The 26,101-nt window shown below is 51.8% G+C and overlaps 4 protein-coding genes across 6 annotated transcripts; 2 read left to right on the top strand and 2 right to left on the bottom strand.

Moving 5' to 3' along the window:
* Nucleotides 1–4,793: 4,793 nt before the first annotated feature.
* Nucleotides 4,794–9,214, bottom strand: LOC116998382 (prolactin-releasing peptide receptor-like). The gene is made up of 2 exons (XM_033063976.1): nt 9,105–9,214; nt 4,794–7,968 (listed from the first exon to the last, which is right to left on the bottom strand). The coding sequence occupies exon 2, from the start codon at nt 7,900–7,902 to the stop codon at nt 6,817–6,819; it is 1,086 nt and encodes a 361-aa protein (XP_032919867.1). The 5' UTR covers nt 7,903–7,968; nt 9,105–9,214; the 3' UTR covers nt 4,794–6,816.
* Nucleotides 9,215–11,827: 2,613 nt separating this feature from the next.
* CCDC32 (coiled-coil domain containing 32) lies at nt 11,828–16,656 on the bottom strand. Of its 2 annotated transcripts, none has more exons than XM_033063978.2 (4): nt 16,588–16,656; nt 16,140–16,377; nt 15,268–15,424; nt 11,828–13,666 (listed from the first exon to the last, which is right to left on the bottom strand). In XM_033063978.2, the coding sequence occupies exons 2-4, from the start codon at nt 16,366–16,368 to the stop codon at nt 13,528–13,530; spliced, it is 525 nt and encodes a 174-aa protein (XP_032919869.1). In that variant the 5' UTR covers nt 16,369–16,377; nt 16,588–16,656; the 3' UTR covers nt 11,828–13,527. The 2 variants fall into 2 exon arrangements, with proteins under 2 accessions (XP_032919869.1, XP_032919868.1); XM_033063977.2 differs by lacking the exon at nt 16,588–16,656 and adding an exon at nt 16,496–16,581.
* Nucleotides 16,657–16,733: 77 nt separating this feature from the next.
* Nucleotides 16,734–20,651, top strand: LOC116998308 (protein-L-isoaspartate(D-aspartate) O-methyltransferase-like). 2 transcript variants are annotated; one of them, XM_033063854.1, is made up of 9 exons: nt 16,734–16,794; nt 16,915–17,049; nt 17,778–17,882; nt 18,221–18,252; nt 18,685–18,789; nt 19,016–19,136; nt 19,260–19,345; nt 19,445–19,614; nt 19,882–20,651. In XM_033063854.1, exons 2-9 carry the CDS (start codon nt 16,935–16,937, stop codon nt 19,892–19,894), a joined length of 747 nt encoding a protein of 248 aa, XP_032919745.1. In that variant the 5' UTR covers nt 16,734–16,794; nt 16,915–16,934; the 3' UTR covers nt 19,895–20,651. The 2 variants fall into 2 exon arrangements, with proteins under 2 accessions (XP_032919745.1, XP_032919746.1); XM_033063855.2 differs by lacking the exon at nt 16,734–16,794 and adding an exon at nt 16,822–16,839.
* A 133-nt stretch (nt 20,652–20,784) lies between these two features.
* On the top strand, nt 20,785–25,415 carry RPUSD2 (RNA pseudouridine synthase domain containing 2). The gene is made up of 3 exons (XM_033063879.2): nt 20,785–21,261; nt 21,699–21,995; nt 22,735–25,415. Exons 1-3 carry the CDS (start codon nt 20,785–20,787, stop codon nt 23,521–23,523), a joined length of 1,563 nt encoding a protein of 520 aa, XP_032919770.2. The 3' UTR covers nt 23,524–25,415.
* The last annotated feature ends 686 nt before the right edge of the window (nt 25,416–26,101 follow it).

Raw genomic sequence — 26,101 nt, 5'->3', positions numbered from 1 at the left:
ACAGGCAGGAGTCTCCTGTCTCAGTTATGTCCAACTTCTTCTTCATGTCCGGGAATCTTCCAGGTCTGTTTTCCACTTGCCTATAAAGGCAGACAAGGTGGCTTCCTTTTCTTCTGGGAAAAAAAAAAACACCTTTGCATTTTAAACTCTCCAAAAGCCTTTTCCTTTGCAGACCCACAATTATAAACTGCATCTTCTGCTGCTTCCAGCAAATCTAAACATGATTTCGAGCCAAGAAGCTTGAGGAATTTGATTTATACCTCTCCAAAGTGCTAATAGGAGCCGCAGAATCCTTGCTGAGCTATGAGAGGGACTAAAATAAATCTCCATCAGGGTTTATCCATGAGCTGCAGAGCTCTTCAGCGAGGCCCAGAATCAGTGTGCAAACTGCACCTTTCAGTGGCTCTGATGAGTGGTATTTGCTGGTGGGATCTTGGAATGGGAACAACAGGGCACTCTGGGGCCTAAACACATCCTTCTCTCCTGGCAGCACCAGGGGCTTGGGGGGAAGCTCAGAGCAAAATTGCTGTTTATTGTTGTTGGAGAGCATCAGGTGAGGAGGAAAACAGGGATTCCAAATGGATGTTAAGCTGATGAGAGCCCAGTGAGCCTGACCTTTGGGGAGAATCCCAGAATGATCCTGGTGGGAACAAGACCTTAAAAATCATCTAGTCCCACCTCCTGCCATGGGCAGGGACACCTTCCACTACACCAGGTTGCTCCAAGCCCCATCCAGAATCAAGGTGTTCTGTGGGATTGTGGGGGTCAGGAGGCTTTTGGGGGCTGGGGGCTTTGAAGGAGGCAGCAGCTGGGGATGAGGAGCTGGGGACACTCGGGGCGGCCACGGAAACATCTGGTTTGTGGCAGAGCCCTGACAGCAGGGCAGGGCTGGGAGGTCTGTCCTGCTGAGCACTCACAAAGAGCCCCCTGGAGCCAGGACTGGCTCCGGCAGCAAATTCCTGGCGCTGCCAGGACGATGCTGAGACACAAAGTCTCTGTGAGCACCGCGGCTGCCCCGGGCACTCGGCTCCTTCCTGCAGCAGCTCTGCGGGAATCCGCCCTCCGCTCGCTGGCTTCAGACAATTCCCTATAAAAAACCGCTTTAACCAAGCCCTGCAATAGCGAGGCTGAGCCCTGCAGCGTTCCAGTGGATCTTTGAAGATTTGTGAGTGTCCTCCGGGGTGGGCTGGGGCTGAGCTTGGTGGGGACACTGCACAGCCCCACGGCTCCATCCCTGCTCCGGGCTGGGATGCTCCTGCACACCCCTCCGATCTCCCAGGACTCAGGTCCGCCTGTTTGGGCAGTGTTTAACACAACTCCATCCCTCCCCGTGGCTCCCAATTCCAAACCTGCTCCGGTTTTTGAGAAATAATGCTCTTAGAGCATTCTTTTTCCGGGGGGGCTCTGCCAGCTGCTCCCTCCCATCCACACGCGGCCCCGGAGGGCTCGGCAGAATTCCCCATCCCACAGGGACTGCTGGCAGGAAGCAATCTGGCAGACAACATGTTTAGAGGAGACTAATGTCTCGGAGCCACCGAACCATTTAATTGCCAATAAACGCGGCCCACATGTAAATAATTATGGAGACCTAGGAACTGTGTCGTCTTCCGTGGAAGGAGGGAGCTGGCAGCCTGGAAACACCCCATGGCAAGGGGAGGCATTAAGATTTCTTGTTAATGCAGGAGGGATGAGCACCTGTAAACCTGGCTGGGTATTTCCAGGTGCTGCTTCAGGCTCAGGGTGGCCCAGGAGGTTCCTGATGGTGTGAGAAGGACCAGGCTGTGCCTCGGGGTGAGTTTCAGGGTAAATCCTGAAAATTCATCCATTTGCTTCACCAGGCTCTTGTTGCAACCCAGTGGGATTATTGCAATATTTTTTTTGCCACATTTTTGGGATAAAGAGCTGCGAGGATCCTAGTTCAGGACTTTGGAGCTTCATCAGCATCATGCACATTCTCAGCAATGCAGACTTTCCCTTCAGGGCCCTGGTAAAATCTGCAGGGTCCCTTTGTTCCCCATCCCATTCCAGCCCCTGCCTTGAGCAGGGACACCTCCCACTAAACCTGGTTGTTCTCCAAGCCCTGTCCAACCTGGCCTTGGACACTTCCAGGGATGGAGCAGCCACAGCTTCTCTGGGCAATCCGTGCCAAGACCTCCCCACCCTCACATGGAAGAATTTCTTCCCAATCTCCCATCCTGCCGTCTGGCAGTGGGAAATCATTTCCCCCTGTCCTCCAGGCCCATGTCCAAAGTCCTTCTGCAGCTCTCTTGGAGCCCCTTTAGGCACAGGAAGGGTCTCCAAGGTGTCCCTGGAGCCTTGGGCATCCCCAGTGCTGTCTTTCACCTCCTGAGGTTGCTCTGGTTCCATTCCTGGAGCGGGAGGGTGTCACCGTGCAGAGCTCCCCGCTGTCACCTCCGGAGGAGCCGCCTCGATCCAGTAATTTGGCTTTTCCCAGGGGGTTGATGAGTTCCTATGGCAACCAAGAGCCGCTCTGCAGCACTTCCCTGCGTGGCAATCAGCGCTCACCTCGTTTATGGAATTAGCACTCATGGCCTCAGCCTCATCTTGCTCATCACAGCCGGGAGATGGGATGGAGCATCCGGGGGGAGCCAACCACCCCCTGCCTGGGGGGATCTGCCTGGAGCAGCACCCCAACTTCTCTGCTGCCAGGGGTTGTGGGATGCCTCCATCCCTGCTGCAGGAAAAGTCTGGGTCTCCCCCACTGCTTCCAGAATTGGGTATTAACGTACAGTAAAAATGATGCTTTGAGTGGGAGGGTTTTGGGGTGTCTCCCAGCTCTGCTCCATCCTTGGCATGCTGGAGAGTCCCAGGCAGTGGCACTAAGCCAGGGGTGTGTCTGTAGGTTTTTGGGGACTGGTACAAAGCACCCCATCCCTCATCATCACCTTGGGGAGCAATGTTGAGCTAAGTCTGGCAAGTGCCAGGTTGGTCTCCGAGCGAGGGCACAGTGACCGTGGTGTGTGACTAAAGAGATTCTTGGCATCTGCTGCGGGAGTGGGATGATGGATAAAATAGATGAATCAGGAGTAGACTGGGGTTTAGGAAATCTTGGTTAATTTGCTGCAGCGAGAGCTTGCTACGCTCACAGGAATTGAAGCGCGAGCGCTCACAAGGGACAGAGGAGGAGGCACCGGGGGAATACGGGATGAGTCGGAAGTGGGTCCATCCATAAATCAGCTGTGGAGCTTTCAATAATTCAACCATGCTGGAAGATCCAGCAGTTCGCAGAGAAGTGATGTCCATGGGAAGGTGTTCAGTCTGCCTGATCCACTGGGATCCAGCCCTCAAGTGTCCAAGGCCAGGTTGGACGGGGTTTGGAGCAACCTGGGCTGCTGGAAGGTGTCCCTGGCCACAGAAGGGGGTGGGACTGGGTGGGATTTAAGGACCCTTCCATCCCATCCCATCCCATCCCATCCCATCCCATCCCATCCCATCCCATCCCATCCCATCCCATCCCATCCCACATTCAATGTAGCTACCGTGAGCCTGAGCTGTATCGACTGTGCTTTTAGCCAAAGGAAGTGAAAACAAGCCTGATTTGCTCCTGTACATGTCACAAACCTGCCTCTTTAACCAGAGCCAAGGTCTGGGAAGAGAGTTGGCCACAGTTTACACAGCCCATGGAATGTGCTCAGAGAAGTGCAAAAGATATTTTGCAATCCCTGTCAAGGAAATCAGAAGCAGTGGCTTGAGTCAAAATGTTATTCACAATAAACTAGGAAATAATTGTAATGATGATGATGGTGATTATGATTATTATTAATAATAATAATAATAATAATAATAATAATGAATCAACAATTTCTAAGCCTTTTCCAGAGTCACAAATAAAAATTTGCCCAGTGATCCTGTTCCAGTGGAAGAGCTTCTCTGTTATGGATGTTTTGTGATCACTGGTGACATCCAGACAGAACAAACACAGTGAGAGGGGGGCTAAAAGTCAATGGAAAATTACCAGGCAAATTTTGTTTGCTCTGCGTGATTTGGAGACAGAGGAGGAAATTTCTAGGAGAACACATGGAAACAGTGTTGATCCTCCATGTGCATTTAGAGCTGATGCTCATCTCATTTCATTCTGCAGTGAAGGACAAAGGGCCTCATCATCTGCAGCCATGGGAGAAACCTGGATGGGGATCAAATAATGGGAATAATACCTTGCTTATAGGTAAGGTCTTTCAAGTAATCATCTCTCGAGTGCTTTTGAAAGAACATCACTGGAATAAATTATATTATCTGCCCCTTAGAGCTGTAAACACCTAAACAGGCTGCCAATATTTTCCCATCCTGGGCTGTGCCCTGGCAGATGGGAGAGCTACAGGTACCAAATCCTGGTAGAGAAGAGGGTCACAGAATGGAATTGTTTAGTTTGGAAAAGATCTTTAAGATCATCGAGTCCAACCATTATCAACCATATTTCAACCAACAAGAGAGTTTGGGAGGAAGAAACAGCCTCAGGGAGAATATTGTGCAAAACTCTCAATAATTGAGGATGATTTAACAAAAATATCCCCTTTATACCCCCTAGTTCCTGGGAGAAAAGCTTCGAGCAGCTTCCTGAGAAAAGCTCTGCAAAATCAGCCTTCAAACATGTTTTCTTTCCTCATTTATCTGATTAATTTACTTTCATTAAGAAAACCAACCGTGTTCTCCTTTATATATCCAGTTTCTGTGAATCATAGACTGCAGCTCTGGGATTTCTGTGCTTATTCTCAGAAGTCACTCGGCTTTTAGCTCACCCTCTCAAAATAGTGTTTTCCCTTTTCCTGCAGATAATTTGGGGAATGAGCAAAACATCTCAACGGGGGACCCGAGGGTTGGGATTTTCTTTCCCAGTGCTCAATAACTGCAAATTCTAGTCTAGTCTGGAAACATGGAAGAGAAAATGTCATCCTCTTTGTGGATCAGTTCTCCAGGATGGATATATGGATTTTAAATGGTCCTGCAGTGATGGGAATGAGTGGGTGGTGGAGCTGGGAGCTGGGGGGAGAAAAAGGCTAGGAAGAGTAATTTAGGGAAATTCAGGGGTTTTAATCAAGAGTGAAGTAATAGAGATTGTGATGGGATGAAATGAAGAGAGAAGGAATCAACACCAGCAGTGACAGGACAAGGGAAATGGCTTCAGTCAGACAGAGGGCAGGGTTAAATGGGATACTGGAAAGCAATTCTTGGCTCTGAGGATGGTGAGGCCCTGGCACAGGTTGCCTGGACAAGCTGTGGCTGCTCCATCCCTGGAAATGTCCAAGGCCAGGCTGGATGGCGCTGGGAGCAACCTGGTCCAGCACTAATCCCAGCCTGACCTCCAAGGATCTGCCACTGCCCAGGACTGGGACAGAAGTAACCACATCCAAGCTGGCATCACCTGGGAAGTGAGTGAGCTGCAGTTTCTGGATTTTGTGGAATTCACATCAATACACACACACACAGCCCGAGCTCTTGAAGCCTTTATTACAGGAAGGACAAAGAGGAACATTCTGCCTTGGTTGGCCCCTCTGGGATGGGCAGCCCAGGGAAGCTGCAGGAAGCCGAGGAGGGATGTGCTCTGTGGGAACGCGACAGAGGCCAGCAGCACTGCGTGGGATGGGTCCCTGTCTCTGCTGCCACCCCACAGAAGATCACGAGTCCTTCTGAGGGCCTCAGCCAGAAGGTGAGCCGGCTTGTGGGTAGGCATAAGGGGAGTGGACTGGGGACCCTGTTGGACTGCAGCCAGCTGTGTCTGCCCTGGATGTTCCTGAGCTGCTGGCAGAATCAGGAATGCTGGCCAGTGCCATGGGCAGGGTCCCTGCAGGGCTGAGGAGCTGTCCCCTGGGGGCTTTGAGGTGCTGTCCTTGGGCATGAGGAGCAGTGGGGAGTCACGGCTCAGCCCCACAGAGCAGGGCACGGGAGCTGCCATGGCCCTGAGCTGTGGTGCCTATGGCGGTGCTGGTGCCTGTGAGCTGTTCCCAAGGGTTTCTCCTGCGAAATCAAGAGGTTAAAATCTAGATGGGAATTGGGTGTCAGGAGACGCTGCCTTCTGCATGTGCTGCTTGCACAGAGCAGTCTGAGAGGGCACAGAGGCACCTCGGACCCCGAGGAGCACGGACAAGCAAACCCAGCCTTCATCTGGCAGCTTCTGGGGTAGAACAGCCTGGCACTGGGATTCCCACCTCCTCTGCAGGACCCTGAATGTGGATATACACCGAGCTGAACTTCTCTGGGAGCAGGATTTGACACATCATTCCCAGCAAACTCATCACTTGAGATCTTTTGAGTCCTACTTGGCCATGAAGAGCAGCGATGACTTCATGGCTGTGCCCAGCTGCATCTGCGCCTTGGGCTGGAGGAACTGGGATGACCTGTCTGGTTACAGGGGCTGCTTCTCCAGCAGGCCAAGCAGGTTATGAAAGTCACTCCCGTTCCAAACATGTCCCCATCTGCACCTGCAGAATGCACATCTCTGAGCCTACATTGTCTCTTCACCAGTAAGGTGAATTTTAAAGGATAAAAGCGCAGCAATTTCACGGCTCCCCGTGCAGGTCGACCTCTTCCCGTGGCACTAAGTGCTGCCTGTTGCTTAGGAACAATCTATATCCTACAAAATGAAGATGTGCGCTCTCCAAAGAGTTTTTCACACAATGGGTGCTTGCTTTGCTCAGGAACTGATGCACCTCCTGCATAAACCGTGGGGTGAGGTCTTTGAGCTCTAAATGTGGCACTGGACACCTACTAAAACCAGCTGTGATTTGGGATACAGGGATATGTCCCAGGCATGGTTTGGGATATAGGGCTATGCAAACCCAATCCCTGGAGGTGCCCTGGCTAAGGCAACCTGGATTGCAGAGCTATCTTGTCCGAGGGCCCCGTGGGAGCATCTGCCAGGGTGGAGCAGGTGTTGAAGCGGGAAGCCTTGCAGGACGTGGTCCTGGAGCTCTGCTTTTTGCGGTAGAAGCAGCTGCTGAGGTGGAACCAGAACTTGTCGTGGAGAGAGGCGTAGATGAAGGGGTTGTAGCAGGCAGAGCTCATGGCGATCAGGTGGCACGAGACCTGGATGACGTTGACGTACCTCTTGTCCAGGATGGTGAACTCCTCGTCGATGTCCCGGATGAAGTTGACCACCTGCAGAGGCAGCCAGCAGACGGCAAAGCAGACCACGGAGATGGTGAGCACCCGGAAGGTCTTGTGCTTGGTCCTGGTCCACTTGTCCTGGCAGTGCCGGGCGGCCCCCGGCACGTTCCTCCTGCGCAGGTGGTAGGTGATGGCGCAGAAGGAGACGGACACGGCCAGCAGCGGGAGCATGTAGGAGAGCAGCAGCATCAGGCACGAGTACAGCAGCCGCTCCCTCTCCTCGTGCTTCCAGAACTCCTCGCAGATGATCATGTCGTGGCCGATGGCGTTGAGGTCCAGGTAGTGGGTGTGCAGCGAGGTGGGCACCGAGGCCACGATGGCCAGCAGCCAAATGCAGGCCACGAGCCCCAGGCAGGCCCTGCGGCTGATCCGCCGGCGGATCGGGTACGCCACCACCACGTAGCGGTCGATGGCGATGGCCGTGAGGGACAGCACCGACACGAAGACGGTGGCAGCCTGCAGCAGGGTGACGAAGTGGCACATGAACATGCCGAAGAGCCAGCCCCGCTCCTCGAAGGCGTAGGCGGCGGTCAGGGGGACGCAGGCCAGGCACATGACGAAGTCGGCCACCGCCAGGTTGCCGATCAGGAAGTTGGTGGTGCAGTGCAGCTTCTTGGTGAGGGCGATGAGGAGGATGAGGAAGAGGTTCCCGATGCACGCCACCGTCACCAGCGTGGCGTAGAGCGGGATGAAGAGCGGCTTCAGCTCCAGGAGCAGGTCCAGGCCCGCGAAGATCAGGGCGGAGTTGTTGTGCCAGGAGTCATTGGGCAGCTGAGCCATGGCAGCCCCTGTGGCCAATGCAGCTTCTCCACAACTCAAAGCCAAGCACACGGAAGCCTGTGAGCTCTGGAGGGGACATAAATGCATTTTGGTTGAATTTCTGGGCAGAAGGACCTGCCCCCAGAGTCAGGGCCTTTTGCACAGCCCTGTGCTGAGGCACTGCCTGGTTTAAATGACTTGCTTAAGAGTGAAGATCCCTGTGACAGACACGGGGGAGCTCAGGTATGGAGGAAAGTTAGGAAGCTGGCTGTGAAATAGTTAAGCAGCCAGCACAGATCTGAGGGGAGCTGCAGCTTAGGGCAGCAGCATCCAGAAATCAGCTCAAGAAACCTCATGGAGAGTGACCTGAGAGCTGTGCTGATAAAAGGGAAAAAAAAAAAAAAAAAAGACACTCCTGCATTTCTTGCTTTTTATTTTTCCCAGTTAATTCCACCCTGACCCACCAGGCTAGGCTGGGCAGGAGCATCCTCTCCATCCCCTGCACTCCCGTGTCTCTCCCAGCCAGCCCAGCCCACCCCACCCCATCCCGGTAGGTTCTTTTATCCCCTTGGTTTTATCTTCACCACCCATGGAGCTTCAGCTTCTCCTGTCTTTCCCTCCGGCAGCTGTGATGGGAGGGAGGGAAGGAGGGAGTGCTTGGCTCCCTGGGCACCTCCACGAACCAGCTCAGGGGAAAGAGGTAAAATGTATTCCAGCAGAAAATGTATGGAAATTAGGAGTTTCCCTTCAGGACCCTCCTTTCAAGCCCCATGCTCTCAAAATTATTGTTTGATCGCCCTTACCAGGATCTGGACAGTCTTTTCCCCCCAGCGGAGAGTCAGATCAGCATTAATTAAGAAACCCTGGTAATTAACTGAGGGATATTGTGGTTTTCTACATCCCAGCTGCACTCACAGGGCGCACGCTGAGATACCACAGCTCCAGGTCCCCGTGCCCTGCCTCGGGCAGGAGCACAAAATCCATCAGGAAACTTACGGCTGAGGAGCCAAAATGCTCATTAACTTAGAGAATGAAAATTCTCAAGCTCAATTAAATTCTTTAATTCTGCTTCGTGTACCCACGAGAGTCAAAACAGCCCTTCTGTGCATCCCCAGGGTCCTACTCCCTCTCCAAAAAGCACGGAACCCCGCGGCTCTGGCTGGGATTTGGGGGGTCCAGGGTGCGGCTGCGGGATCCCCTGTCCCGGTCCGGAGCGCTCTTACCTCCGAGGGGTCCGGGATGCCCAGGGCTGGGAGCCGCCCGAGGAGGAGGATGAGGAGGAGCGTCCCCTTCGCAGGGTGTTCACCGGGAGTCTCCGGCACAGCCGTTCTCAGCCGGGCTTTTATGGTGTGAGGGGTTTTTTTGTCTTGCTTTTTTTTTTTTTTTCCCGCTGCCTGAGCCTTTCAGTCCCGGAGGAACAGGACGTTCCCACCCCCGGCGCTCGGCGTTCCAGGTAGCCGGAGGGACGCGCACATCCCAGCGCCCCGCGCCGCAGGTGGAGCCGCATCCCGCCCCCCGGCCCGGCGGGGAGCACCGGGGGGCTGCGGGGAGCCCCTCCCTCGCCCTCGGCGCCGGATCCAGGGACATTGTGCCGGCAGGGAAGGAGGGGAAGGCGCGGAGAGGACGGGGCGGGCGGGCGCAGGGACCGAGCGGAGCTCCCGGAGCCGGCGGCGCCCGCCCCGTCGGGGGAATCCCGGCCCGGCGGCGAGGGAAGAGGGGAGGAAAATGGGGAGAGGGAAGAGTGGGGAGAGGGCAGAGCGGGCCGTAGGGTGATGGGCACCCAGCCCCGGGGTGCTGGTGGGCCAGCTGGAGGTGAATTGCCCCAAATGAGAAAGGGCAGCGCGGTGAGCCTTGAATTAGGGGAAATGGTAAATAATGGTCATCCACTGGAATTTTGAAAGGATAACAGGAATGCGAATTGTCAGAGCAGTCACAGAAGTTCTGCAAAATGGAGAGTTTTGGTGCAAGATGGTGATTAATTCATCCCAGTCTGATGGAGCTGGGCTGGTTATTAAAGCTGGCTGAGCTGATCCAGGGGAGAGTGCTCACCCCTGCCGAATAATCAACAGGAAGAAAATCATCTTTGTCTCCGTATCAGCGCCTGACAAGAGCTGCTGTTAATTTTAAAGAGCAGAACAATCAGATAAGGAGAGCCAGAGGCTGGTTCGGGAGGAAAGCTGGGCTTTGGAGCCGACAGCGGGGTGATGACTCCACCCCAAGGCAGTCACAGGATCCATCCCGGCCCGGATGTGCCATGGCCAGGGCGACCCTGCTGCAGCACTGGGAGCTCTTCCCTCTGCACAGGCTCATCCTGGAAAAACCTTCTTTGACAACACCTTTGCTGCTTCCAGAGCCTGCAGAATAAATCACTCGTGTTCCCAGAGGTCCTGGCTCAGGGGTACAAGGGTGGGTTTGGAAGCTGCAGCAGACCCTGATGGTGGAGCTGGAGGTGCTGGAGACCCCTCCCGTGGCATCCTGCTGTCCCTCCCATCCCGTACAGATGATGGACAGGAATCAGTTTGCTGTGATTTCTATTCTTTTCCATGTCACCAGGGTGGTTTGTAGAAATAACCAGAGGTCCTTGAGACCCCGTCAATTCCAAAGGAGGGTGGAATATTTAATGGCCATTAGCTGAAGGAGAGAAAATTTAGAGTGGATATCAGGGAAAAAAATCCTTCCTTGTGAGGGTGCTGAAGCCCTGGCACAGGTTGCCCAGGGAAGCTGTGGCTGCCCCTGGATCCCTGGCAGTGTTCAAGGTCAGGTTGGACAGGGCTTGGAGCAACCTGGGATAGTGGAAATTGTCCCTGCCCACGGTCCAGGGTGGAACTGGATGAGCTTTGAGGTCCCTTCCAACCGAAACTACTCTGGAATTCTGTGATTCTCAGCATCACCACAGGGTGCTGCCAGCTCGTGTTTCTGTGGGATTGATTCCTTTGGTCCAAGCTTGTGGAGAAACACTTTTATTTCCCATTTGGTTGGGTGAGAGCCTTTCCTTGCTGCCCAAAGTGCTCTGTCAGCCCTGCCCTCTCCTTGCTCTGACAAGGCAGCAGATAAATTGGTTAGATACAATTTTATTCTGCCCCATTTTGAAAGCAAACCCCTGCCAGGCCAGGGCAGTGCCACCACATGAGGTCTCCACTGGATTTGAAGGGTACAGAAATGCTGTTTCATGCAGAAAAAAAGGTAAAATATTATCTTTAAGTGGTAGAAAGGGGAGGGGGATGCTGTTTCCTTTGTGATTTACAGATTTATCCTGCCTGAAAGTCATTCCCTGTATCTGCTGGATGGTTTGTGCCTGTGCCAAAACTTGGGTTAAATTGTTAAAAACAGGCTGCCCAGGGCAAGGGTAGAGTCCCCAGCCCCAGAGGGATTTAAAAGCCGAGTGGCTGTGGCACTTGGGGACACAGGTAGGCTCAGCTCTGCTGGGCTTGGATTTGATGATCCCAGAGGGTTTTTCCAGCCTCAACAATTCTCCCTCTGTGGGAGTTATTTCCACACATAGGAAGACTAGTGTTGCTGTAGAAGTAAAAACCACCCCCAGTGAAGCTGCTGCTTTTAGCAGCAAGTTTGTTTGGTGGAGAGGAGCTCAGCAGCCTGTTTTTCCCAAAATAAACCCCAATATTGGGAAGTAAAGCCCTTGCTACTCAAATCATGTGTGGCATCAACAAGCACTGCTTGGACATATCACACTCCTATTCACAGTTTCAGTGATTTTGTAAAGTTCTAAAGGGTTTTTTAATGGTGATTTAAGTACAGACCCACCCCAAGTCTATACTCTCAGTTATAATTTAATGATATATAATTATATTTCTGTAACTGTATTTATTATATATGGGAGAGGAAAAAAATTAATTCTACATAAAGGATTAATTTAAGGAAATTATTGGTCAGTCTTTGCAATGATCAGCTGGATTTTCTTTTGCCCCACATGTTTCCACAGAGCAGGTCAGAGAATCTTGGGATGTTCATTATTTTTACAAGTGAAATGGTAAGAGCTGTTCCCTCAGGTCCCTTCTCCAAAGGAAATGCTTGGTGATGTGGATGTGGAATTATTTCAGCACAGTTCTTTTGGGTACATTTCTTCCTCAAATATGTTTAAGAACAGCTAAGATAACATAAAGCATCCTCACAGTGCTTGCTACCCATAAGAAGAATTTTATTGACTGGGAAATAGGCTGGGGACAGAGAAATTGATGACTTTTCTCTCTGCACAAACCATTTCTGGGAAGAGCTCACAGTTCTGCACATTTGTCACAGCTTTGTTATATGAGGTGAGAGAGATCTGCACAAGAACATAGACTTAATCTAATAAAGGACAGCTAAAGGATAAATTAAAAGGGACATTTAATGACCAAACCAGCAAGACACGAGGCTTGTGCATCACTGGCACTCAGGTGATTCACCCTAATTCTCAAGCTTTAAAAAACAAGGGATTGTTTTAATGGAGAATTTTTGGGAGGTGAGCCTGGGGTGGGAGCTACACCAGGAAAGCTGACAGTGGGGCCTCTCTTTGGGTACAGAGACAGGAAACTGGGAGGCTCCAGCAAGAATTTACTCCTAAAAAGTATTTTCAAACAGATACATTAAATGAACACGGTATGAATCCGGTGTGGATTAACTCCTAGAACCACAATTTCCCCTAAGGAGCTCTGACAGACTGTGTGCTTCCCTCTACCGACCTCCAGTGTTGGTACCGAGGCAGAACACACAGATCAGCACAAAATCAGATTCTTGCATTAGTAAAAGGGAATAACCCTTCGAAGAGTTAAGCAGGGTGAAGAAAAACCAATTAAATGCTAAATATATTTCAAGTCAGAGAATTCTATGCAATTCTGTGATGACAACAAGCTGTTGGTAGCCTCCCTGGCTACTCCTCTTGGTTTCCCAATGCAGAATCCCATCTGATGTTTTTCTGGAGGCTGAAGGAATAAAGAACGGGTACAAAATTACCAACAAGAGGAAAAATACTCCCCCTACAGTCTATAATAGAGAGTTTGGGCAATAAAGTGAGATATTAGGGGGTACATTACAGAGAGGAATGTGAAATAGCTACAACATCAATGACACCATCAATTTATTCTCTGCAGTGAGAGCTTCCTTCAGGGTCCCAAATTCACAGAGGTGAGAAATATCCATCTTCTTCCTGGCACAGCCCGGGGCCAAGTCAGACTGAAACAGCGAAGATCTGGAGAAAACACCAAAGTGGATCTGGCAGGAGAGGAAAAAAATGCCCAACTGAGTAATGAAAAGGTAAAAGTCAGGAAGAAAGTGATTCGGTGGTTTCTCTGCTCTATTCTAGACCGTGATGTTTTCTGGTGTTTCTCAACAACTGCTTTTGTTGTTGTTGCTGTTTAATGTGTCTCCTGATGGATTCCAAACAATCCACATCCAGGCTGGGATGATGAGGAGGCTGCAGGCTGGAGAAGATCAACGTGAGGTTTTGGTTCAGCCGTTCCCTCTTGTCCTTACCAGTGCCAGTCGCTGTCTGCGGAACTCCAGAGCTGGAATTTGGTGTGTTGGGGGTTCTTCCTTTTAAAAATTACTTTTTCAATCACTGATAATTAGCTCTGTGCCCCTTTTCCTGTTGTTCCTATACATCTTCCTGGGGGCTGGGACAAGGGGCAGCCCTGGACACGCTGGGGGCTCTCACTGCTCTGCAGCTGGAGGCTCCTCCTCAGCCTCCGGCTTCTCAGGCTGCGATTCCGGCGGGATGAGGCACTGCACCTCCTCGGAGCTGATGGCCACCTTGTCAGGCTGCAGCCAGCGCTTCAGGTGCTCCAGCGTGCTGGGGACAGCAAAGGGACACCTTTGTGAGAGCAGGGAGTGACACAGGAACACACAGGAGAAGCGACAGGAAAAGCCTCCACAGGCATTTCCTGCCCCTCTGCAGGTATTCCCCTTCCCACAGGTGAGGTCTGGATCCTTGCTCCAGAGGGACAAGCAGAATCTGTCATTCTACAAAGTCATTCCCTGCAGGTGGCTTTTAAACTGTGGTTAGAACAGGTTTTATGCTCTGATTTCTCTCAGGGTAAAGGACCTGCACAGGATCCCTTTCACACCTGAAGTTCTCCCTTGTCTCTGTAGCCAAAGATTCCAACTCAATCAGACAGAGGACAGGGTTAGATGGGATATTGGGAGGAAATTCTTCCCTGTGAGGGTGCTGAGGGCCTGGCACAGGTTGCCCAGAGAAGCTGTGGCTGCCCCATGCCTGGAAATGTTCAGAGCCAGGCTGGATGGGGTTTGGAGCCACCTGGGATAGCTGAAGGTGTCCCTGCCCAGGGCAGGGGGTGGAACTGAATGGGCCTAAAGGTCCCTTCCAACCCAAACCAATTTGTGATTTCAGGAGCTTCCAGCTTTCTGGGCTGGAAGTAAAAAACCTCTTGTTCAAACAAACCAAACCACAAACTGCCTTTTTGTGATGAAGATCAGGAAACATGGGGGAAAAGGGAAGGCAACAAAACCAAAGCAGGAAGAATATCTCAACATGTGTGAGCATTAATAGCACTGCAATGTTAAAAAACCTATATAACCACAACAGTCTAACATCATAATTCAGTGCACTTAAAAGTTAAGGCTTGTTTAATTACATCAGTGAGTGAGACTCAAAACTTCAGCACCATTCAGGAGTGGCCTCTAACTTCATAGTCAAGTTCTAGGGACTGAAATTCTTTCATGGATAACATCCTCACCCTTTAAAAACAGTAGGAAGAGCACATAAAGGGTTGGTTTCAAATATAAATCATATTGAAGTTAAGTGGGGACCAAAGAAACCATCTGAAACCTCCTTATAAACAGGGATTACTTTTCACAGCTCTGGCTTAAGTAGATTTTCTTCAAGGGAGAAAAATAATTCTCTTGTCATCCAGAAGCAATCATGGAAAATGTCAGCTGAGAAATTAGGAATTTGGAGTGTTCCATGTGATCAGGAATGGGAGATTGCTCAGGAAAAGGACTCCCATCTTATTTCTGACATCATCTGTGAGAGGGCAATGGGGGAGGGAGCAGAAGCACTGTAAGAGAGGCAGGGAAGGAAAATCTCATCCCAGGACTGGCAAATGCCCATCTGAGTCCCACTGGACATTCCCTCCTCTGCTCCATTCCTTCCATACCCCACGTGTGAGGAGGGAAATCACTGACTAGGTCCCAGCTGCTTCCATGCAGTCTGAAGGGTGCACAGATAAGAGAGGAGCACTGGAAGCTCAAACCCTACGTGCTCTGTGTTCCCTCTAGCACAACCCCCATGGGCATTCCCAAAATGCTGCAGGAATCCCATGGCAGCCTCTCCGAGCTGCAGGGAGGCAGAATCTCTGTGTAATGTCCTGACAAAACCTCCTCCTAGTTTTTAAGAGGTAAGTGGTGACCCCTTCCCACTGAGTGGCTCGTTACCTCTCGTCAGCATCGTGGCCCTCAAGGTAACATTCAGCCTCAAACTTCTCCTGCAGGAACCTGTCCCAGCATTCCTTCTTGGCCTGGGACAGCGTGCGCAGCATGTCCTTGGAGGTCACCTCCTGGGACAGGCCCTTGATCCTCATCAGTCTTCTCTCTGTTAGGAGAACAGAGGATATTGTTATCTTGGTTATGTTGGGGATTTTGTTCTGGAAGGAGAGAAGGATCTGGACTTCTATATCCAAAAGTAAGTTAAATTAACTTTTCAAGACCAATTTCTATTTTAAAAGTAATTTCCCCACGGTATTTCAAGCCTGCATGGCTCTCTTTCTGATATATACACAAGATGATGTTTTTCAGGTGATGCTACTGAAGGAAATAAGGTTTGTACAATCAGCCAACTGAGCCCATTTTGGGTTTTAATAACTTTCACACTTACTGCTCAGTTTCCATGAAATCACACAGGAGGGCACAGATCTCACAGGCACTGAGTTCCCACAATTTCCATGCAAATTGGAATATAAATCACTCTCATTGCACTACTCGGTGTGCTGTGAAACAGCAGCGAAGGCACGATGAAAGTTCTGGCAGAAATAAAAGCTTAAAAAGCCACTTCTGCCACCTGTTCTGTTGCTGTGTGCAGCCTCCTAGTTATTGTGGAGGGTAAGAACCATTTTTTCCAGTTTTTACTTTATAAAAAGCTCCTTTAAGTGGTAGAGATGAAGAAGCTCTGACTGAGCTTCACCTTTCCACCGCTGCACTTGAAAATAAGTCAGATTCTGTGCTAAAGAGCTGGGAGACTTTTTGACCACAGCGTTGGCAGCACATCAGCAGAGCTGTCACCAGGCACCTCGGCAGGGGCAGACACTCACCCAGGGATGCTAAATACACCTCGGAGTCGTTCAGGGGTGCCCAGGGCTTCAGGGCAGGCTGGGAAGAGCCACTCGATCCGCTCTCCTGGGCGTAGGAATCCGTGAAGGAGTCCGTGAAAGCATCGCCGGCGTCCTTGTGCTCGGGATGAGGCAGGCAGGAGCAGATCTCGGCCCAGAGGTCCTCGCTGGACCTGGTCACCACGGAGTCCACGCTCTCGATCATCCTCATCGTGGGATCCTGGCGTGCGGGGAAGAAACGGTGAACACCGAGCCGGTCCGCCCGCCCAGGCCTCCGCCACCTCCCTCCCTCCCCCCGTCCCCCCCTCCCTCTGCCCAAGCCACGCCAGCGGACATGCCAGGGAATTCTCATCCCCCCAGGACGCCCTGCAGGAGCGATGTCCCCGCGGCTGCCCGTGAGGCGGAGGGGCCGCCCCGCTCCCGCACCCACCGCCCGCGCTCCGGGCACCGCGGCAGCTCCGCCCACGCCTCTCCGGCCCCGGGCCTGGCCAATCACCGCAGCCGCCGGTCCAGGACTCGACCAATCACGACGCGCCGGCGGCAGAGCGACAGCGCCCATTGGTCCGCAGGGTGGAGGGCGCTGACGCCGCCGCGCCGCCATGTTGGCAGAGGGCGGAAGTTGTCCCGGGCGGCGCAGGCGAGTGCGGTGTGACATCCTCGAGCCTCTGTCACGCTGGCCACGGTTTAGTGAGGGCGGGATGCGCTTCAGCGGGACACGGGGAGCTCTGGCGTGGCTCTGAACCCCCTCTCTCCGCAGGCCGCTGCCGTGTCCGTGGGATGAGCCAGCTGCCGTCCGGCGCCGTGCTGGCACTCATGGGGCTGCTCTTCGCCAGGACCATGGCCTGGACATCCAGCGGGAAAACGCACGCGGAGCTGGTCAACAACCTCTACAGTGAGTCCCGGCAGCATCCGCTGGAATGTCAGCGTACGGATATGTAATGTCTGCGTGTGGATATTTAGTGTCACACCGTGTGACACCGCTCACTCGGAAGGGCTGGGGTTAATGCTCCTGAATTTCGGCCCTTGCCCCAGGCTGAACTCGTTCTATTTATAGCTGGAAACAAGGTGTTATGCCAGAAGGGGCAGGAAAGCCTCTCCACACCTTCCTTCCCTGCCTCTGGAAGTGTGTGGCGCCCTTTAAAGTGCTGCACCCGAGTGTCGCGGACATCCACGCTGTGCTCCAGCTCTGCCCGGGGGCTGGAATGGTGCCCGGTGCTCCCGCTCCACTCAGGACAGCGGGCTGGAACACACGTAAAAATAGCTGTAAACTTCCCCAGAATTCCCGCAGAAAGGTGTGAAGGGATGTTGGCTGTCTCTGCAGTCGTGGCCCTTGAGTTCACTGCTGAAACCTGAACCGGAGTCTCCGTGGCTCCCTTTCCCTCCCTTACACCTGGCAGTGCCAGAGGTGATGCCAGCCCACTGGAGATGGGCTGGTGGCTGGGCACCTAGCGGGAATGGGAAAGGATATCCTTCAATCAGCCTTTGGTTTGCTGTCTCAGATCCCTCATTAATTCCCCCAGATCCACGAACTCCCTGAAGCATGCTTCCCCTTTCTAATGTCTTCTTGCTGGAATGCCAAGGATTTCAGTCCTGCCTGTCTCCCTTTTCCTTCTTTCCCAGAAAAAGGGATCATTAAGTCTCAGCGAGTCTTCGATGTGCTGTTGGCTACGGACAGAGGTCACTACATCAAGTATTTCCCATACATGGATTCTCCTCAATCCATTGGTAAGTCACTTCTGACAAAACATCTGCTGGCAGCAGGGCACAGGGTGCCTTGGCAGGTGCTCCATGGCATTGTTGTGGAATCCTTATCCCTGGAAGTGTCCAAGCCCAGGTTGGATGGGCCTTGGAGCAGCCTACTCTAAGGGAAGGTGTCCCCGCCATGGCAGGAACTGGGAATGGATGAGCTGTAAGGTCCCTTCCAACCCAAATCAACCCAAATGTGATTCTGTGAAAGGAGACAAGTGTTCTGTTTTTAGGGGATGGTGGGGGAGAAATAAGGACTGTTCCCATTGGGAATTTTATTCCTTATCAAATAACTTGTGTCACCCGTTTCCTTTTAGGCTACAAGGCTACGATCAGCGCCCCACACATGGTAAGTAAAAACAGAATTGGAGGGAATTGTTTATTTCTCTTTTTAGATTTAATTTTTCTTCAAGTAGAAAACGGAAACATCCCATGGACATGACTATCCTGCTTGTTTCTTTAGGGATTTTCCTTTTTAATAGAAGTTTCCCCCTATACTCTTTGAGTTGCTTTAAAAGTGTGCTTCGATGGGAATTCCATGTTGTCCCTTTTTTTTTTGCATGAGACATTTTTTCCTGCTGTTTCACATCTAATTCCTGAGCCTCTGCCTAAATGATGTCCTACAAAAGATCTTCCAGGTCTGACACTTGAGTTTTCCTCTGGAAGTGTCAGGCACGAGGCCAGATGTGCTGTGATTAAATCAGAAAACTAGGAAATGTGTTGGAAGAGGAGACTAACCCCGGGATGTTTCCCACTTTCCTTGTCCTGGGTGTCCCTTCAGCACGCCCACGCGCTGGAGCTGCTCAAGGATCAGCTGGTGGAAGGTGCCAAGGCGCTGGATGTGGGATCTGGGAGCGGGTATCTCACCGCGTGCTTCGCCAGGATGGTGAGCTCATGGCACTCTATTCCCAACCTGCAAAGCATATTCCTTAATTAGATGGTATAGCTGGGACTGCTCAGCCTTAAAACCAAGGAAGGGGCACAGCGCTTGCACCTCCTCTTCAGAATCTCTGCTGTGGAGTTTCTTCCTGGAAATTCCCCCATTCCCACTGAAACCCGCCCTGTCTCTTCCATACTGGAGGCATCAGGTGTCAGACTGCTGTTCTTTCCAGATTGGCCCAACGGGAAAAGCTGTGGGTGTGGAGCACATCAAGGAGCTGGTGCACGAATCCGTCCGGAATGTCCAAGAGGATGATCCCACGCTGCTCAGCTCCGGCCGTGTGAAACTCGTGGGTGAGCTCCCTGCAATCCCAGGGCTTGTCCCTTGGCTTTGCTCCTCAAAGTCCTTCCAGTTCGTGCTGATGCTTTGAGTTGTTATGACAACCAAAGTCTTCCCTTGGTGTTTTCTCTCTGTAGTTGGAGACGGCAGGCAGGGATACCCCGAGGAGGCTCCTTACGACGCCATCCACGTGGGAGCGGCCGCAGCCACCGTCCCCAAGGAGGTGAGTGGCCCTGCTGGGTGAAAATGAGGGAACACACACTGCTAATTCCCATGGTGGGATGTTTTTGGCTCTGCTGAGCGGGATCTCTCCGTGCTGTAGCTGCTGAAGGAGCTGAAGCCGGGCGGGCGGCTGATCGTGCCCGTGGGGCCCGAGGGAGCGAACCAGGTGCTGATGCAATACGACAAGACCAGCGACGGGCACATCGTGGAGACACAGCTCATGGGCGTCATCTACGTCCCTCTCACAGACAAGGAAAAGCAGTGGCCTCGGTAAAATCTGCTCTTCCCTGAGGAACGCTCCTTCCTCTCCTTCTGAGCTTGCTCTCCTTGGCTTTGCTGACCGAGTCCTGGATCCTTGGCAGATGCTGTTTGTGGAAAAAAAAAAAAAAAAAGGAGAGAATAGCTTGGCAAAGCAGGGGGTATTTTCTGTTTGATAGAGCGTGCAGAGTTTGATTTCCTCTTTCTCTGGAGCCTGTGTGTGTTTTTAAATTCCACAGAACTGAGGGAGTAGTAACTGTTGGTTTTCCTTTGCCTCAGGGATGACCTCTGACACACGGATGGATGTCTCTAAAGGCACCTCAGAAAGCTCATGAGAGGGACTTAGGCCTGTAGATGGTCGGTATGGTTTTGCTTTTTAATGGAAATTTCATCAGTGGATAAAGGGAAGTTCTGCTTCAGAGGAGCTCGTTCTGGAGGGATGGAGAACAGGGACAAGACATGGGGAGGCTGTTGGAGGCCATGGCAGCTTCCAGGGAGTGGATCCAGACACCTGCAGCTGATAAACTCTAGATAACATCAATTCACAGAGAATTCTGAAAGCAGACAGGAATACCTAAAGCTTCACTAAAACCACTTTAACATCGACTACTCTGCCTAATGCTTGGCGAAAATAAGTCGCGATTAGTGTCTCGGAGCAGCAATGTACCCTGATTTGTCAATTTTTAAAATACGGGAGCGTGTTCTCTGCCTGCCTGCACCAACTAATTCAATGATGGGCATCAACACTGGATTTTGAGGTTATGAAAAGGAGGTTTATTTTTCTGTTTGGGATTTTGAAAAATGCTCGTTTCTGGACTTCCCCCTCTTTGGGGTTACGAAAAATGTGCATTTCTTGGCTTTTCTGATCGGGGTTATAAACAAATGCTCGTGTTTCGGCTTTTCTCTGACGTGTCGCTCCCGCAAGGGACTGACTGAGGAGGCTCACATGGGGTAGGCGGGTTGCGGGGAGGCTCGAGGGTCATTTGTGCGGCAGTTCTGAGGGGAGAAACTGCTCGGAGGTTAAATAAATAAAGCCGCTCTCGCTCCTCCACCGCGTCCTTCTCCCGCGCCCTCACGACACGGAGTGCTGGGGGAAGAAAGGGAGGCACGGGACGGGGGCGCTGGGGGCGTGGCCTGGCGGTGCGGCCCGCGCTGATTGGCTGCGCCGCCCTGCGCAGCGCGATGCGTCACGGCGTGCGGCGCGCGCTGTGGCCGGCGTGGGTGCGCGCGGCGGGCAGTGGGGCCCGGCCGCCGCCGCGCGGGGACATGGCCGAGCCGGGACCCGGCCCCAGCCGAGCCCGGGAGGAGGAGCCGGACCCTGCCGGCAAGGAGGAGGCGGCGCCGGCCGCCAAGAAGCGGCGGCTGGCGGGCGGCGAGCGCTACGTGCCGCCGCCGCGGAAGCTGAACACCGGCGTGAGCTTCGGCGCCGAGCACTTCGCCGAGACCTCGTACTACTTCGAGGGCGGCCTGCGCAAGGTGCGCCCCTACTACTTCGACTTCCGCACGTACTGCAAGGGGCGCTGGGTGGGCCGCAGCCTCCTGCACGTCTTCGGCACCGAGTTCCGAGCGCAGCCCCTCGCCTATTACCGCGCCGCCGCCCGCGCCGGCCGCCTGCGCCTCAACGAGGAGCCCGTGCGGGACCTGGACATCGTGCTCAAGGTGGGCGGGCCCGGGTGGGCGCTCCCGGGGGCAGAGCCCGGCCTGCCCCAGGCCGTGAGCATCACCCCGTGGTCACAAAACACAGGGCAGGAGCTGGGCTCGGTAATCCTGATGGGTTCCTTTCAGTTCGCCGGATTCTGCGATTCTGTGGAGGGGTTGAAGGGGAAACCGGGGCTCCCGGGGAATTCCTGCCCCGTTGGATTCGGGGATGTGTGGATGCTACAGCCCCACGCGTGCGCCACAGCTTCCTTGGCCCTTGGGAAGGGGAATGGGCAGGTTATTGGATTTGCATGGTGCACACACTTACTATCCTAAATCCGATGTGCCAGGAGAAAGGGGCTTTAATTCTTCTCCCACAGTGTCAAGTCCCTGTTGTTTGTGACCGGGTGGGTGGTCGCACCAGCTGGATTGAGGCTGATTGTCCATATCCCTTCCAGAACAACGACTTCCTCAGGAACACGGTGCACCGGCACGAGCCACCGGTCACGGCGCAGCCCATCCGCATCCTGGCGGAGGATGAGGAGGTGGTGGTGGTGGACAAGCCCTCGTCCCTGCCCGTCCACCCGTGCGGCAGGTTCCGGCACAACACGGTCATCTTCATCCTGGGCAAGGAGCACGGCCTGCGGGAGCTGCACACCCTGCACCGCCTGGACCGCATGACCTCGGGCGTGCTCATGTTCGCCAAGACCGCCGCCGTGTCCAAGCGCATCGACGAGCAGGTCCGGCAGAGGCAGGTGAGGGCTTGGAGCTGCTGCTGCACTCCTGGAGCAGCCAGATTTGGGCTCTGGATGAGCTCAAGTTCCCCAGACAACTCATGGTCGTATTGCTGTTCTTACCTGTTGGTGCTTCTCTGATAAAAGACAGTAAAAGTTGAGTTTGGTAATACCAGATTGGAAGGGAGCGCCTGAAAAATTTAATTGGTAATACTATGTTGAAAACCCTAAAAATTTAACTCTATTTGCTGATATCAGATTGCAAGTGATCTCCTCAAAAATTAAATTATTTTGGTAATATTGGGTTGGAGGGCATCTCCTTCCCTAAGGGATTGTCCCCCAGGATTATGCAAATTTACTGGGATCATTCAAGCCATTTAGAGATGACATTTATTTGTGAGTGGACACATGTCACCTATCCACTATTTTTGTAATTTTAAAATTCCCATTTTTCCAGTCTTTTGATCCAAACAGAACTTTTTCCAGGACTGGCTTCAGGGCTGTAAGCTAAAGGCTGTGGCGAGATGGCTCCTGAATTTAATACAAGGCAAATAGGCCAAGCTTTTCTGTTCTTGATTTCCCAGCTAGCTGGGGAAAATACAGGGGGAAATTCAGCTTTAAGTAACTGCTTTAATTTTTTCCCCTTTCCTGCTGTAATAAATTGTGTTTTATTGAGGGGAGAAGGGAGGAGGAGCATGGCTGGAGCTTGGACATGTTTTCCACTGTGTTTCCTGAGCCTTCCTCTCGTGTCTCCTGGCAGCTGGAGAAGGAATACGTGTGCCGGGTGGTGGGGGAGTTCCCAGAGCACGAGGTGGTCTGTGAAGAGCCCATCCTGGTGGTTTCCTACAAGGTGGGCGTGTGCCGCGTGGATCCCAAGGGGAAGCCCTGCCAAACCCTCTTCCAGAGGCTCAGCTACAACGGCAGCAGCAGCGTGGTGAGGTGCCTGCCGCGCACGGGCCGCACGCACCAGATCCGCGTCCACCTGCAGTTCCTGGGCCACCCCATCGTCAACGATCCCATCTACAACATGGAGGCCTGGGGCCCCCTCAGGGGCAAGGGCGGCAAGATCGGCAAGACAGATGAGGAACTCCTGAAGGCCTTGGTAGAGGAGCACCGTTCCAAACAGAGCCTGGAGGTCTTGGGTATTGGGGAGGAGGACTTGAACTCCAGTGAAAGTAAAGACTGTGGGAATTCAGGTGACTGCACAACGTCTGCAGAGGCTGAGCCTATAAATGGGAGTTCCTGCCCTGCTGAGGACAAGAAGGATCCGGAGAGGGACGATGTAGCAGCTTGTCCACTGAACTCTGATGTCACCGTGGAAACACTTGATAAGGACAAAGAGCTCAGTTTGTGTGGGAATCAGGATGGGCAAAGGGGGGAGAAGGGTTGGGAAGAGAAGGATCCTTTGTGTGTGGAATGCAGGACGAGCAGGCGGGACCCATCTCCTAAGGAGCTGGTGATGTTCCTGCACGCCCTGCGCTACAAGGGCGCGGACTTTGAGTACTGCTCCAGCATGCCCGAGTGGGCCATGGAGGACTGGGAGGAATGACCAGGACACCCGGCACCTGTGGGCACTGCTGGCCAGGACAGTGGTGTGCGAAGACCAAAGATTGACTTTTCATTGTGGTTGGGGTGAACAAAGTGTGCCTTGAGCTGGGGTGGGAGGGATCAGTGGGGCTGGAGAACTATCCCACCTCCCACAAGTAAAAATGAGCAGGGAAACGAGGCTAAACCAGGAGTTTTATGTTGCCTTTCAGTGAACTGGCACTTGAGGGCAGCAAGGACCAAACTGTGCTCAGCACAGGCAGCTTTGCCTTCACCTCAATGGATTCTGGATCAGTTATCCACATGGATAATGAAGTGCATGCACTAGAAGTTGAAAACTGATTTTTCTTCCAGCCTGCTGTGTTCCTGTGTCTTACAGTAAGAGCTGCTGGATGTCATGTCATAAAAAAACTGATTTTACTGTATTTTATTGTCAGATTGATTTCAAAATTACAAGATTACTCCTGAGAACACTTTGAGGTAAAACCAGAACACTGTGATCTGTTTTGTGCCTGCTGTTTGTCAGCAAGATCCACTTGCCCTTGAAATTACCAATATTCATTCACATAATTACTTAATTTAGAAGTTCTGGGTGCAGGTATGGGGCCTGGTTTTGGAGGTACTGTTCCCCAGATTTTGAAGAGATTTTTTAATATCACTTCAGTATGATAACCATCTTTAAAGAAAAACAAAAGTAGTTTTATGAAGAAGACTTTGTTAAGAATAATTTTGTGTGAATGATAAATATCACCATAATTCTTATTTTCGTCAGTGTTTACACAGTTGATTCTTGGCTTCTGGGAGGGTTTTTATATTAATTTTGGAGATCTTGGGTTGGCCAGCCCACAGGAATTAGTACCTCCCTCCTAAAATCACTTGATGATGTCACCAGGGTCAGGACATGGCTACCAAATCACAATAAACCATTGCTTGCTTCCAGTAGCCCAAAAGAGCCAAGTGATGTCTTCCTCTGCTGGATAATCCAGGTAATGTTGAGTATTTCCATAAAAATTCACTCAAGTTTGAGCTTTGCTCTTCCATATCCTGTCAATGGTCTTGTAATTCTAATTCAATTACAGATATTTAGAGAGATGATGCAAAAAATCAGCATTTTCCAAATTTTTGATGCATTGGAATACACCTTTCACAGAAATAAATGGAACTTGGGCACCTTCAGTGTATAAAAAAGGGTGGCTGGAGCTGTTACTGGATTTGGATGCAGGGGAAAGGGGGTGGATTTAAGGATGACAGTTAAATTAGATTTTGATGTGTCCCAAGTTGTGCTGGGAGGTTTTTTGGTAAGAAGTGTCCCTTACAAAAAAAGGCTCTGTCAGGGATTTTCCTGACTGAGACTGGGGCCAGAGAGCCTGATGAGGAACTGGAGCTCAGCACTGCTTTTTCCCCTTTTCCAGGAATAATGGCTGCAGTTGGCAGCTCTTAATTTCCTGGTCAGTAAATCTGTGGGCTTCTGTTTCCATGATTCTTTGAACAGTGAAAATTTAGGATTTATTTCACAAGGATCCCACCTCTAATTGCATTTTATTTTATTAAGTCAAAAGAGTGTTTGATGTTTCGTTAGTTGGGAAAATGTTGCAGTTGGAGATGCCTTGTGATAAATTCCCATCTGAGATTGAGTCTGAGGTAACTACTGGGTCCTTGTTGTGGGCATAAAGTTTTCCATGCAAAGTGTAGTTCCTGGAAGAATTCCTTGCTGTAGTACACCTTGATTTGAACATGCCTTGTCAGTGCTGGGTTAGGTTGGGAGTTGATCTTGAAGACAATCTTACAATTTTGGGACTTGATCTAGACAATCTTACAATTCTGTCTTTATCAGGACAATGTCTGTCTCACTGTGCTAAAGCATTTTCTATACAAATAAAGCCTTCTGGCAAACTTCCCCGTGCCTTGGCCTCTCCCTGTGCAGGACTGGCTGGAATTAGCCCCTAAACGCTCACCTTCCACACAGTACCTCTTGTCCACTTGTGTTTTAACCCATACAGTGTGGTTGTGAGGCTGCACCCTCTGCTTCCAGGCCTCTGATTCCAGACTTTTTTTTTCTTTTTTATTTTTTTTTAATGAACCATGGATGGTCTAGGCAGAGAGGAAAAGTTTTCCCGTATCTTGTCAATACACTCGTTTATGCTTTTTAATCGCTGTAACTTGATGGAAGGCAAAGCCAAGTGCAGTAATTACTTGTCTGAAGAGAAGCTCATGTCATTTCCAGTGAGTGGCTGGTACCCTAAAGCTCGACCAGTCCCACCTCTCTGTCATGGGCAGGGACACCTTCCACTATCCCAGCTTGCTCCAAGCCCCATCCCAGCTGGCCTTGGACACTTCTAGTCATGGAGCAGCCTCAGCTTCTCTGGGTAACCTGTGCCAGGGCCTCCTCACCCTCCCAAGGAAGGATTTCTTCCCAATGTCCCATCTAAATCTTCCATTTTACAGTTCAGATCCATTTCCCCTTATCCAAAGTCCATCTCTAGGAGCCCCTTTGGGCACAGGAAGGGGCTCTAAGGGTTCCCTGGAGCCTTCTCTTTTCCAGGCTGAACAACCCCAGCTCTCTCAGCCTTTCCTCATCTTCC

Source organism: Catharus ustulatus, chromosome 6, assembly GCF_009819885.2.
Source record: "Catharus ustulatus isolate bCatUst1 chromosome 6, bCatUst1.pri.v2, whole genome shotgun sequence".
Classification (NCBI taxonomy): Eukaryota; Metazoa; Chordata; class Aves; order Passeriformes; family Turdidae; genus Catharus; species Catharus ustulatus.
The sequence above is the reverse complement of the archived record's forward strand: the minus strand, read 5'-3'. Positions and strand labels throughout refer to the sequence as shown.

Excerpts from the sequence above, each read along its gene's own strand:
- RPUSD2 (XM_033063879.2), top strand. The coding sequence starts at position 20,785 with ATGCGTCACGGCGTGCGGCGCGCGCTGTGGCCGGCGTGGGTGCGCGCG. Across the intron at positions 21,262-21,698 it reads ACCTGGACATCGTGCTCAAG|AACAACGACTTCCTCAGGAA; the intron begins GTGGGCGGGCCC and ends TATCCCTTCCAG. Across the intron at positions 21,996-22,734 it reads AGCAGGTCCGGCAGAGGCAG|CTGGAGAAGGAATACGTGTG; the intron begins GTGAGGGCTTGG and ends GTCTCCTGGCAG.
- LOC116998382 (XM_033063976.1), bottom strand. The coding sequence starts at position 7,902 with ATGGCTCAGCTGCCCAATGACTCCTGGCACAACAACTCCGCCCTGATC.
- CCDC32 (XM_033063978.2), bottom strand. The coding sequence starts at position 16,368 with ATGAGGATGATCGAGAGCGTGGACTCCGTGGTGACCAGGTCCAGCGAG. Across the intron at positions 15,425-16,139 it reads GGTGTATTTAGCATCCCTGG|AGAGAAGACTGATGAGGATC; the intron begins GTGAGTGTCTGC and ends TTCTCCTAACAG. Across the intron at positions 13,667-15,267 it reads GGCCACGATGCTGACGAGAG|CACGCTGGAGCACCTGAAGC; the intron begins GTAACGAGCCAC and ends TGCTGTCCCCAG.
- LOC116998308 (XM_033063854.1), top strand. The coding sequence starts at position 16,935 with ATGAGCCAGCTGCCGTCCGGCGCCGTGCTGGCACTCATGGGGCTGCTC. Across the intron at positions 19,137-19,259 it reads CGGCCGTGTGAAACTCGTGG|TTGGAGACGGCAGGCAGGGA; the intron begins GTGAGCTCCCTG and ends TTCTCTCTGTAG. Across the intron at positions 19,346-19,444 it reads CAGCCACCGTCCCCAAGGAG|CTGCTGAAGGAGCTGAAGCC; the intron begins GTGAGTGGCCCT and ends TCCGTGCTGTAG.